The sequence below is a fragment of the Entelurus aequoreus genome, linkage group LG07 (assembly GCF_033978785.1).
Source record: "Entelurus aequoreus isolate RoL-2023_Sb linkage group LG07, RoL_Eaeq_v1.1, whole genome shotgun sequence".
Classification (NCBI taxonomy): domain Eukaryota; kingdom Metazoa; phylum Chordata; class Actinopteri; order Syngnathiformes; family Syngnathidae; genus Entelurus; species Entelurus aequoreus.
In genome coordinates, this window is record NC_084737.1 from 23614835 (window position 1) to 23628533 (window position 13699).

General features: G+C 38.4%; 1 protein-coding gene across 1 annotated transcript in view; it reads left to right on the forward strand.

Annotated features, from left to right (window-relative positions):
* adora1b (adenosine A1 receptor b) overlaps window positions 1–7670 on the forward strand; it is a 31480-nt gene extending 23810 nt beyond the window's left edge. Inside the window, exon 2 of the mRNA XM_062052931.1 lies at window positions 3706–7670. Within this exon, the coding sequence (XP_061908915.1) occupies window positions 3706–4501 (796 nt within the window). The 3' untranslated portion in view covers window positions 4502–7670. The remainder of the gene's footprint in view (window positions 1–3705) is intronic.
* Window positions 7671–13699: the final 6029 nt, after the last annotated feature.

A 13699-nucleotide genomic window follows, 5' to 3' on the forward strand; every position in this document is an offset into this window, starting at 1 on the left:
AGGACAGTGGTTCTCAAATGGGGGTACGTGTACCCCTAGGGGTACTTGAAGGTATGCCAAGGGGTACGTGAGATTTTTTTTTAAATATTCTAAAAATAGCAACAATTCAAAAATCCTTTATAAATATATTTATTGAATAATACTTCAACAAAATATGAATGTAAGTTCATAAACTGAACATCAAATCAAGTAGGCTATTCCATTCATTACAATGCAATATTCAGTGTTGACAGCTAGATTTTTTGTGGACATGTTCCATAAATATGGATGTTAAATATTTCTTTTTTTGTGAAGAAATGTTTAGAATTAAATTCATGAATCCAGATGGATCTCTATTACAATCCCCAAAGAGGGCACTTTAAGTTGATGATTACTTCTATGTGTAGAAATCTTTATAATTGAATCACTTGTTTATTTTTCAACACATTTTTAGTTATTTTTATATATTTTTCTCCAAATAGTTTAAGAAAGACCACAACAAATGAGCAATATTTTGCACTGTTGTACAATTTAATAAATCAGAAACCGATGACATAGTGCTGTATTTTACTTCTTTATCTCTATTTTTCAACCAAAAATGCTTTGCTCTGGGTACTTGAATTAAAAACATTTTGACAGGGGGTACATCACTGAAAAAAGGTTGAGAACCACTGTGCTAGGAGACAGACCACTAATAAGTAATGTTGTGCTTTGTTTATTCCTAGTGACAGAAAAATTGACTGGAGAAACATTGTGGCATTTAATAGTGATAATGCCAATGTCATGAAGGGGAAGCACAATTCTGTTGTCAGCAGAATCAAAGACATGCAGCCATCCCTAATTGACATGGGATGCATCTGTCATCTGGTCCAGCTGGCCACAGGATGTGGCATTAAGGCTCTACACCAGCCTATTGAAGACATCCTCATCAGTATATATGCTCACTTTGACATCAGGTAAGCATATTGATATGCCGCATGTTACACTTGCACATAAGTTAAAAGAGAGCCTCTGTGCTACAATTTGACAGTTATTGGATGTCATCTTGGTTCCGTTGCTTTTCACTATTTAACAATATCTTTCCTATTTCTTTTTTTAACCTTTCTCAACTTCAGTGCCAAACGTTGCGAAATCTTCAGAGAGTTTGTGGAGTTCACAGACTCAGCCTGCCGACTTGCATAAACCGGGTGCTCAACCAGTGGGATGCACTGCAGGCATATTTTGCCAGTCAAGAGGATGTGGAGAAGCCTGGCAAGGTGAAGATGCTGGCTGAGCATTTAACCAGCAAGAAGACAAAGTTCTTCTTCCTCTTCCTCTCCCAGGCTCTGACACCACTGGCAGAGTTCAATGTTATGTTTCAGGTCAGCCAGCCTATCAAAAGATTAACTTAAATAATTATGATAATAAATAATGGTGTTATCATAATTTTTTTTATAACTTATAATCAATGTGTTTTTAGGCTGAAGGAGTGATGGTTCATCGGCTGCACCGGGAGATGACCAGCCTGGTGAAAAGAATAATGGGAAGATTTCTCCCTGCCAGCCTTATTGCTGATGTCCCACTAAAGGACATAAAGTTCAAGGATGCCAGCCTACAGTTGCCAGACAACGAACTCTTTCTTGGAGAAGCTGAACAAAATTTCTTGGAGGACAACATGGATGAACTTTCCTCCTCTGTCCCAATGATGATGAAGTAAACATGATTATTGTGTTATCCAAAGCTAACTAACTGATATTCCATCATACAATGGCTGTAATTTTTGATCTGATCATGTGTCACAGGGCAGTGAGAGACTTTTTTGTAGCTGTGACCACAAAGATGATGACTGCATTCCCCCTCGACAACATCATCCTCCAAAACCTGATTGTGTTGGACCCAGAGTCACGGCATCAGTTTTCCACAAACTCAGGTGCATCCCCTTTTTTAATTGATGGCAGTAGTTGTTTAGTAATCAACTTCAGAAGTTATAGAGCAGGGGTAGGGAACCTATGGCTCTAGAGCCAGATGTGGCTCTTTTGATGACTGCATCTGACTCTCAGATAAATCCTAGCTGACATTGCTTAACACGATAAGTAATGAGTAATTCCGCTGGTCATCACAGTGTTAAAAATAACCACGTATCAACCAGACTACGAAACCATGCAGCATTAATGGTAAGAAGTATTTAATTTATTATTGGTTACCTTCAGAATAACAATGTTATTAAAAAGAAAAAGAGACTTATTGTACTCTAAAAATGTTGGTCTTACTTAAAAATGCACGCACTTAGTTGTATTCAGAGTTAAAGAATATTATATGGCTCTCACGAAAATACATTTTAAAATATTTGGCTTTCATGGCTCTCATGGCTCTCTCAGCCAAAAAGGTTCCCGACCCCTGTTATAGAGGATAAGACTAGAGAAAGCAATTATATCCCAAGCTCACTTGTGCTTAATTTGCTCATTTTCATTTGCAGTTATGGAGCTAGGAAAAAGTCTACCGCAGCTAAGATTGGACCTGACCAGCCTCCGGGTACAAGTACTGGAGTACCAATTGCTTGCCAGGGAACATCTTCCCCAGGAAGCAAGGATTGACCGGTTTTGGGCCATGCTAGGGAGAGATGGAAGATTCCCCACACTCGTGCATTTGATGAAAGCACTTTTGTGCGCGCCACACAGCAATGCATCATCAGAGAGGGTGTTCAGTATGGTTCGAAAAATAGTGACAGAGAATAGAAAGAGGATGGACAATTCAACCCTTAACTCACTCCTTTCCTGCAAAATAAATTTCACAGATGCTGTCCACAGCTATATTCCTTCAAAGGCTGTGCTTCTGGCTGCAAAGCATTGTACTTTCAAGTACAACAATGAGTAGATGAGTGTTGTGTGTGTGTGTGTGTGTATATGTGTAAATAAATGAACACTAAAATTCAAGTATTTCTTTTATTTATATTTATATATATATAATAAAATAAATATATATATATAGCTAGAATTCACTGAAAGTCAAGTATTTATATATATATATATATATATATATATATTGAAATACTTGAGTTGGTGAATTCAAGCTGTAAAATACTCTCCTCTTAACCCCCCCCCTGGCCAAGACAGGAACAGGAACTCCGGAGGCAACGTGCAGAGACAATGATTTATTGTCCACAAAATCAGACAGGATACAAACAAAAGCAACGCATGCCGAATGCACAGGGAGCAAGGCTAAAGCTTAGCAAAAGGAAAACAAGCATAGGAATCGAAAAGGTAACGGTGTAACGTGTAGCATGGAAGCAAACAAAACAGCCAAACTGAATTGTGTGCGAAAGGCAGGAATGAGTAGCTCTCTGATTAGTGCCCGGGAACAGTTGAGCGTCCCGAACACTAATCAGAGGCAGGTGAAAATAATCAGCACCCATGACAACCAAGAAACACAAACCCAGGGGTGCTGAAACAGGAAGTGAGGGAATCGAAAACTAAGCAAACATGATCCGGTCAACGGATCATCACAGTAAGCTCTATCATCAGCAACTTTTAAATAATTTATATTTTTGTATATCGTGAAACCCTGAAATACAGAAATCCACACCAGTGTCCACGATGCCCAGAGCAGGGCCAAAGTAGTGTGCTTTGTTTCGGTGACTCTACAGCTGTGTGCACTCTAACAAGGGTCTTCTGGGGTTTCCTCTTTAAATGTCAAACCTTTATTGTCCAATCTGCTGACAGCATGCGTCCTCTCTGTTGGCTCCTGCAGGTACAAGAGTTTGGTGACGCCTCGTCGAGCGGGGATGGCGGTGGTGGCGTGCTGGACCGTGGCATTCATCGTGGGTCTCACCCCCATGTTGGGCTGGAACAACCTGGGGCGTCTTCAACAGAACGGCTCCATCAGCCCCGACCTGGTCATCACCTGCCAGTTCGAGAACGTCATCAGCATGGAGTACATGGTCTATTTCAACTTTTTCGGCTGGGTGCTGCCGCCGCTCTTGCTCATGCTGGTCATCTACGTGGAGATCTTCTACATGATCCACAAGCAGCTCAATAGCAAAAAGTTCACCAGCAGCCACGCCGACCCCAACAAGTACTACGACAAGGAGCTCAATCTTGCTAAATCTTTAGCTCTGGTCCTTTTTCTCTTTGCCATCAGCTGGCTCCCCCTGCACATCATCAACTGCATCACACTCTTCTGCCCCAGGTGCCAGAAGCCCATCATCCTCCTCTACGTCGCCATCCTGCTCACCCACGGCAACTCTGCCGTCAACCCCATTGTTTACGCCTTCCGCATCAAGAAGTTCCGCACAGCCTTCCGCAAAATCTGGCAGCAGTATGTCTGCTGCAAGGACACCCCTGCTCTGGAGATCCAGCCCAGTGACAGGAGGGAGATGTCCAATCTAGAGCCCCTGAAGGCCACGCCGCTGCAGCTCCCTTGGAAGAGGAATCAGACAGCCGACACCTTGCAGCTCTCGCCTCAAGCTGGGGAGTACCTGGACCAGAGGACCGAAACCTTGCACATGAAAGACCATCCCCGCTTGTTGGAGAAGAATGCAGTTTAAACTGAAAGCTGTCTGGGGATTACCGATCATAGCACAGCAACTGTCCATCCTCATTGGGAATATATTCTAATGAGGAGGAGGACTTCCTCCAAAGTGCTCGTGGATGCTGAGATGAACTAACCTGACTCTCGCCAGATCCTTGTAGTTCGCTGAGCTCCACACAAGAATCTGGGACTTCTCAATAGGAGATGTATTTCAGAAGGCGGGGCCTTGTAAAAAAAATAATTGTATGTGATTGGATAAACTACTTGTCCGTTATCTTGAATGACGTGCTACTTCAACCACTCACATCGAAATCAACCCGTGAAATCCAAACAGAACAGCCGACATATTGGATCATTGGTTCATCTTTTAAAGAATTATTATTCGATAGATTCGACAAAACAGTTTCGATAGCAGCATCAATGTCAGCACACGACTCCTTGCTGCGTGCCGCCATTGTTGTTTGAATCAAACAGTCGCTTCGGCGCTACGTCACATCTATGAAATCCCGCCCGGCGATCCTGATTGGTTCATTATTTTTTGCTACCTTGAAGGAGTTTGCATTGCCCTCGAGCCCAGATCCTTGTGTGGAGCTCAGCGAACTACAAGGGTCTAGCAAGAGTCAGGTTCGAGATGAACACGACCAACAGGAAGATCATTTGCCTTTACTCAAGAGGAGTGCGTAACACTGGAAATCTGAGCTGGAATAAACTTGCAATAATTGAATACAAGTCTATGACAGTGACATTATGTTTGCTTAGTGTGGGAGGCGGTTTCATTCATTTTGATGCATCAGTCCATTTGAAATAAGCAATCGAAGACATTGTGGTTTATGAGTATCAAAGTCAGATGTATACATGACTTGAGTGAAGATGAACACAATCAACAGTTAAGCCACTTTTTGGGCCAATTTTAAGTCGTTAGGCATTGCCAGTTCTGCAGTGTTCAAGTGGGTAAGGGAGGCCATTGGCAACTCCCTAAACGTATTTTTCTTGCAAACTCTCTGACCGTTTTTAATCACGGCGCCTGCACAAAGTGGATAAACAGCCAGCTAAAGTCACATTGCGAAGGGCATTAATTTATCGCAACTGGACTGTTCAGCTTGTTTAGGACAGGGGTGTCCGAAGTGCGGCCCGCAGCCCATTCTAAAAATATTACCATAAATTATAAACACCTAAAAAAGTGGAATAAAAGGGCAAACAGGTTTAATGTAACGGGGAAAAATTTAAGTATTGATGCATTTTCTGTAAATAATATTTCTTTCAAACTGACAAATATAAACATTTTTCTCTACGCAGTCCTCAGTGGATGAAAGTTTGGACACCCCTGGCCTAGGAAGACGCTTCACCTCTGATCCAAGCTGGCTCTGTCAGTTCATGCTCAGACTTAGAACTAACATGAAGTGGAATGTCTTGTAGAACAACATGCACACTCCAGTTTCCACGGATTCAATGCCCTGAGAATACATTGACAATATTCACAGGGAAGATTGTTGTAGTGAGTGTACATGCGCTTTGGTACAGATCCAGACGCACACGATGATACAAAGCATAATGTTTCTCAGTTTAGGTTGTTTTTAGCATCAGCACTAATGTCGTCCCAGTCCGATATTTATATCAGATATCAGCATAACAAGTATCGGATTATATCGGCTTGCGTTTACATTTTCCCATATAAGTCTCAGATACAAGCAGTCCTGCGGTGCATTTACTTGTACAAAGTTGGACAGCCAGTTAACATCTAAATATTCTTCAACAATCACACACACAGTTGGTCGTTTCCTGTATTTTAATCAAGTCATTTACAAAAATATAAATATTGTGGCCTGTGACTCTGAGGGAGACAATCGATAGAAAATAGATGGATGAATAGTTAGGCTGTAAGTTACTAGGATCTAGCAGCTACACAACAGCTAAGCACACAGTATCGTACAAGCTAGACATACGTAAAAACTGACCTTAATTGAACAATATTGCAGTCTAAAACACATTTGTCAATATAAACAAGTACCAAATAATAATAGTTGCATATTACTTACAGATACGAAGCCTCCAAGGCAACTAATACCTACTATTGTTCTCTGTTTGAGTAATGTTACTTGAACAACCTTTTTCTAACATGCCACACTACAACATAGTCAAAGTATGTATGATTAATGGTGATAATGAATAGGGTTAATATCAATAGCAGCCAATACTCAAGACCCAAATATCGGTATAATATCGGAAGTAAAAAGTTGTAGCGGGCCCCCACTAATTAACGTCATGCATCCATGTAAAATGAATGTATAACATCCCCTATGTTGTTTGTTCAAAATGCTTTGGAAAACATGCCAGCAAATACTGTATAGTACGGATATCCTCAGAGTTTCATTAGTCAAATGGTCAAAATTTTACAAGCGATTAGTTGCTTTAAGTCTCACCCGTGTCCTCACAAAGATGTTTTAGTTGATGGTGGCCGTGTTTTTTAACCAATCTTACTCAAATATTCTTGTCCCTTGTCCTTTAAAATGACCGTAGCGATTGGTCTAAAAACCCACAGGGTACAGCGGGTGTTCAGTAGAACGCAATAAAGGGGATGTTTGCAACTTTTATGAGGCTACCTAGAGGGTGCCAACACTCCAAAGGGATGTAATAATTTATTCCAGCCTTATTTCAGTGTTCTGTAGATGCAATGAATCTAAGTAATGCAGAAATGTAATTGGAGTTATCTCACATGAATACAATTAATACCCTAAACGACGCTACATATTTTTAAAAATGTTGTCATTTAACATATATGTTTCACACTACTAACGATCAAATATATGATTTATTGTGCTTTTTTAATCCACACATGAAACCATAACCCAATAAAATTTACACATTAGCTTGTTTAATAGTTTGTAGGGTGAAATATCAAATGACAAAAATATGTGTAAAAAAAAATTATAAAATATGCATAAAAATACACAGCGTGTATATTAAACGACAAAATACAAAACTATTGCGACAGTTATTATAACGATTGTACTCAGGGAAAGACGCATTCAATGCACAATTACATGTCTGCATTTCTGTGAATCATACGCATGGGCAGTTGCATGGGGTGCATGAATTCCAATGGGGAGCATGTCACACCAGAATACATGCTTTTAGCATCAAAACTACGCCCCCCCCCCCACCCCCACCTCCCAACACACACACACACACCCACATTACCTTTGTGTGTTGTCAGCTAATGATAGCGATTTGTCAAAGTTTAGCTTCTAACGTTAGCTATCATTGAATGTGTATTCTTTTACATGTGGTTCTCAGAAAACACGTAGCTCTCCAAGTACCACCATAATGACCAACAATTAAAATGCAAGAGCGTAGTAGGCCTAAGTATTCATTAAAAACTAGGCAGAGGTTTTATTTGACAAACATATCTTAATATTTTAGCCGCTGTAACATTACACTCAGTTTAAACAGTAACATTGTGTTTCAATATAGGAAACACGACCAAAAGTTTGAGAATCAATGTTCTATCATAATAACAGCGTGACTGCAATTTGTTAGTCGTTTCTCTGGGACTGCTTTTGTGTATGTGCACACGCTGTAAGTGACAAGCCTGAACACAAAACTAATTCCTTTAGCCCAGGGGTCCCCAAACTACGGCCCGCCAGCGTCCAAAATCCGGCCCGCGGGAAGTTAAAAAAGTTGAAATTATTTATTTATTTATTTAAAATTAATATTTTTTTAAATCTCTCCTTTCTAATCCATTTTCTACCGCTTGTTACTCTCGGTGTCTCCTAGCTGCTCAGGCAAATCATATTGTCTGAAAATGCATTTTCCCATCAATAACGTGACATCATCAGCGGAAAGTGCGCGCTCTTTCAGTCAATTATATATATATATATATATATATATATATATATATATATATATATATATATATATATATATATATATATATATATATATATATATATATATATATATATATATATATATATATATATATTAGGGCTGCAACAACTAATCGATTATAAAAATAGTTGGCGATTAATTTAGTCATCGATTCGTTGGATCTATGCTATGCGCAGAGACATTTATTAATTTGTTTTTTTATTCTTTTTATAAACTTTTATTTATAAACTGCAACATATACAAAAAGCTGAGAAACAATAATCAAAATAAGTATGGTGCCAGTATGCTGTTTTTTTTCAATAAAATACTGGAAAGGATAGAAATGTAGTTTGTCTATTTTATCCGATTATTAATCGATTAATCGAAGTAATAATCGACAGATTAATCGATTATCTAATTAATCGTTAGTTGCAGCCCTAATATATATACATATATACATTAATACACACATATATATAGACATATATACATATATAAACATACATATATACATTAATACATACATATATATAGACATATATACATACATATATATATATATATATATCTAAAAAAAAATTATATATATATATATATATATACATATATTTATATTTATATATATATATATATATATATATATATATATATATATATATATATATATATATATATATATATATATATATATATATATATATGTATATATATATATATATATATATATATATATATATACATATATATATATATATATATATGTATATATATATATATATATATATATATATATGTACAGCCCGGCCCCCGGCCAAATTGTTTTAAAGGCCTACTGAAACCCACCACTACCGACCACGCAGTCTGATAGTTTATATATCAATGATGAAATCTTAACATTGCAACACATGCCAATACGGCCGGGTTAATTTATAAAGTGCAATTTTAAAATTCCCGCTAAACTTCCGGTTGAAAAACTCCTTTGGATATGACGTATGCGCGTGACGTAGCCAGTAGAACAGAGGTATGGCTCCCCCATTGAGGCCAATACAAAAAGCTCTGTTTTCATCTCATAATTCCACAGTATTCTGGACATCTGTGTTGGTGAATATTTTGCAATTTGTTTAATGAACAATGGAGATTGCAAAGAAGAAAGTTGTAGGTGGGATTGGTGTATTAGCGGCAGGCTGTAGCAACACAACAAGAGGACTTACTTGGATAGCAGACGCACTAGCCGATGCTAGCCACCAACCGATGCTAGCCGCCAACCGCATTTGTGATCGGGTGAAGTCCTTCGTCGCGCCGTCGATCGCTGGAACACAGGTGAGCACAGGTGTTGATGAACAGATGAGGGCTGGCTGTCGTAGGTGGAGCACTAATGTTTTTATCATAGCTCTGTGAGGTCCAGTTGCTAAGTTAGCTTCAGCGTCGTTAGCAACAGCATTGTTAAGCTTTGCCAGGCTAAGAATTATTAACCGTGTAGTTACATGTACATGGTTTAATAGTATTGTTGATCTTCTTTCTGTCCTTCCAGTCAGGGATTTATTTATTTTGTTTCTATCTGCATTTGAGCCAGATGCTATCACGTTAGCTCAGTAGCTAAAGAGCTTCGCCGATGTATTGTCGTGGAGATAAAAGTCACTGTGAATGTCCATTTCGCGTTCTCGACTCTCATTTTCAAGAGGATATAGTATCCGAGATGGTTTAAAATACAAATCCGTGATCCACAATAGAAAAAGGAGAGAGTGTGGAATCCAATGAGCCAGCTTGTACCTAAGTTACGGTCAGAGCGAAAAAAGATATGTCTTTCACTGCATTCTAGTCTGTCACTCTAACGTTCCTCATCCACGAATCTTTCATCCTCGCTCAAATTAATGGGGTAATCGTCGCTTTCTCGGTCCGAATCGCTCCAGCTGCGTTGAAAACAATAGGAAAATATGAGGAGGTGAACAACTGACTACGTCACGCTACTTCCGGAAGGGGCAAGGCTTTTTTTTATCAGAGACCAAAAGTTGCGAACTTTATCGTCGTTGTTCTATACTAAATCCTTTCAGCAAAAATATGGCAATATTGCGAAATTATGAAGTATGACACATAGAATGGATCTGCTATCCCCGTTTAAATAAAAAAAATTCATTTCAGTAGGCCTTTAACCCAATGCGGCCCCCGGGTCAAATAGTTTGGGGACACCTGCTTTAGCCCAAAAGCAAATTTTATTTACTCTAATTAGTAACTATACTGTTATACTGATATACTGGTAGGAATATTTATTGAAGAAAAGGTCAAATGGCGATGCCACACGAAAGGAGCAGAATGAAGATGGTAAAACACCTCACTCTCTCAACAAAATGGCTACCTACAGGATGTTGTGGACAGTTTCTGAAAAACAGGATGTGCCAAAATAAAAGGCCCAACTTCAAAACAAATTTAACCAACTAAGTCTCTAATCTGTTACAATACAGTAACTGTGTATAAAAAAAATATATATGAAAATGTTCTGTTAAACCACTAATGGTAGCATAACCAGCTGGTGTTTTTGTTATGTTTTTGGTTTAAAAACATGGAACTTTAAGCAGGTTGCAAACAGCTCCTTTAAGCAGTGTAAACAAATTCAAGTTAATCTGATTTACTGTATGTGTTTAAATGTTGGGTTTTAATAAAAGCGCCACCATGTGGTGTTTTTGTCCAACAAAAGTAAATAACATATATCGACTATTGTTCAAATGGAGTAAAAGAGTAGAAGACTAATATTTCACACAATACTGTACATGCGAAGCGACAAATTCTTAAATGGTTTTGACAATTCACAACTGTTTGAAACACATATCTGACCCCTCCATAACCTCCAATCAAATAGAGCAAGGATTCTCAAACTGTGGTACGGGTACCACTAGTGGTACGCGGGCTCTATGTAGTGGTATGCTAAAGAATCACCTTATTAAAAATTGCAATGTAACAGTTGTATTTCTCTATATTAAAACATAGTTGTATTGTTTAAACCAGAGGTGTCAAAGTTGTTTTTACTGAGGGCCACATCGCAGTTATGTTTGGCCCCACAGGGCCGCTTTGAAAAAAACACACAATTTTTATATGCATTTTATTAGATTTTTAAAAAAACTAAAATGTCAAAAAAATATAGTAAATTGCAATAACTTCACCTCAAAATGTAGTGTATATTACTGTAAATAAAAAAAACAGTACTGCTGTTTTTATGGCAAAAAAAAAAAGGCAGCTCAGTTGCCAGAATTGTACTGTAAAATTGACATTTGTTTTTTTACTGTAAAAAAAAAAACTGCAATTTTTTGGTAAAATGTTGGCACTTGAGCTGCCAAATTGCTTGTTTGTTTTTTGTTTTTTATTACTTCAAATCAACAACTGTAGATTTTTCAGTGTATTACTACCTACTCAGTGGGCTAGTGGTTAGAGTGTCCGCCTTAATATCGGTAGGTTGTGAGTCATACCAAAGACTATAAAAATGGGACCCATTATCTCCCTGCTTGGCACACAGCATCAAGGGTTGGAATTGGGGATTAAATCACCAAAAATTATTCCTGGGCGCGGCCATCGCTGCTGCTCACTGCTCCCCTCACCTCCCAGGGGGTGATCAAGGGTGATGGGTCAAATGCAGAGAATAATTTCACCTCCCCGAGTGTGTGGGGGACAATCAGTGTTACTTTAACTAAAAATGCCAAAACGACACCACAGTTTATTACAGTAAAAACCACAGTAAATTTCACAATTTTACCATGAAATCTATTGCTACTTTTAACATTGCGCAATTTGATGGATAACTTGCTTTGAAATCATAATTATTAGTATTTATTTATATTTAAAAAATGGTTTGAATGCTTGATAATATATTTTTGCATAATTAAACAATATTTAAGTTGACATAATTTGAGATTACATGGAGTACATATTTTTTTCTCCCACAAGAGAAAGAAAGAATACATTTAGTAAGAAAAGTTACAGTACTTTATTGATACATATTAGTTCAGGCTTTCTAGGGCCAAATAAAATGAAGTGGCGGGGCCACATTTGGCCCCCGGGCCTTGAGTTTGACACCTGTGGTTTAAACTGTGTGTAATGTTACAATATACTTGCTCAATAAAACCTCTGCCTTGTTTTTAATGAATACATAGGTCTACTACGATACTGTGTTTTAATGTTGGTCACTATGGTGGTACTTGGAGAGCCAGGTGTTTTCTGAGGTGGTACTCGGTGAAAAAAGTTTGTTTTTATTGAATACGTAGGTCTACTACGATACTGTATTTTAATGTTGGTCATTCTGGTGGTACTTGGAGAGCCAAGTGTTTTCTGAGGTGGTACTTGGTGAAAAAAGTTTGATAACCACTGAAATACAGCATTCAGTTCATACATTTAAATTAGACGTGCGGGATTGAATTTACGGTTTATGCCCGTCCTATTACTGTTTTCATGCGCTGGCAGGAGAGCTCAAGAATATGAATGTAATATTTATGTAAATATAACACGAGGACAGCATCGCTGTGAACTTCTTCAGGGTCTTAATCGCACAACAGTGACATACAAGCGGCGCTAGGAGAGAATATTTTTGCACAAAGGTGTGTATGTGCTGAGAATTTCTTTATTTTTATTTTTTTTGGTGCGTAATCCCCTAACTCTTCTTCTCTCAATGATCTAGAACAGCAGAAATGCACTTGCAGGGATGAGACAAGAGGGGAAAGACATTTGAAGGCAAATACTTTTAACCTTTAAGAGACTACACGCAGGAGCCTTTTAGTGATGGGATGGCTTATATTCTTAGGGGAGAAAGCGAAGATGCACTTAAAGCGCCGTCCTCTGGTCTTTACCATCTGGTGATGACAGTGAAAGTGTGTGGATGGATGACGACCTAATCCTGGTCTACCACTAGAAGCAGTGGCTCCCATGGCCTTATTCACTGTGGACTGGTTTAACTGTCTCGGGAGATACATCACATGGACACAAGTATCGGGACACCTGGCCACCACACCTACAGGAAGTGAACATCAAATCGGCGCTCATTTTGTTGTGTCCACCCGCAGACTTTCCACCAGATGTTGCAGTGTTGTCCAGGTGAGGTCAGAGGTCACTGATGTCTGACCAGAGAGGGTCACCATTTCCATTCTAGTTCATCCCAAAGTTGTTTGATGGGATTGAGATCAGTGCTCTTTAGGGATGGGTACCTTTCAAAATTCTACAGTACCTGGGAATCGATGCGGTTATTTAACGGTACCAATTTTCGGTACTTTTGTGTGTGTTGATAAATGTTATTGTTTAATTAAAATATATATTGTTTTTAATGTAACATTTAAAAATGAGCTGGTATAATACATTTATTACATCTTGT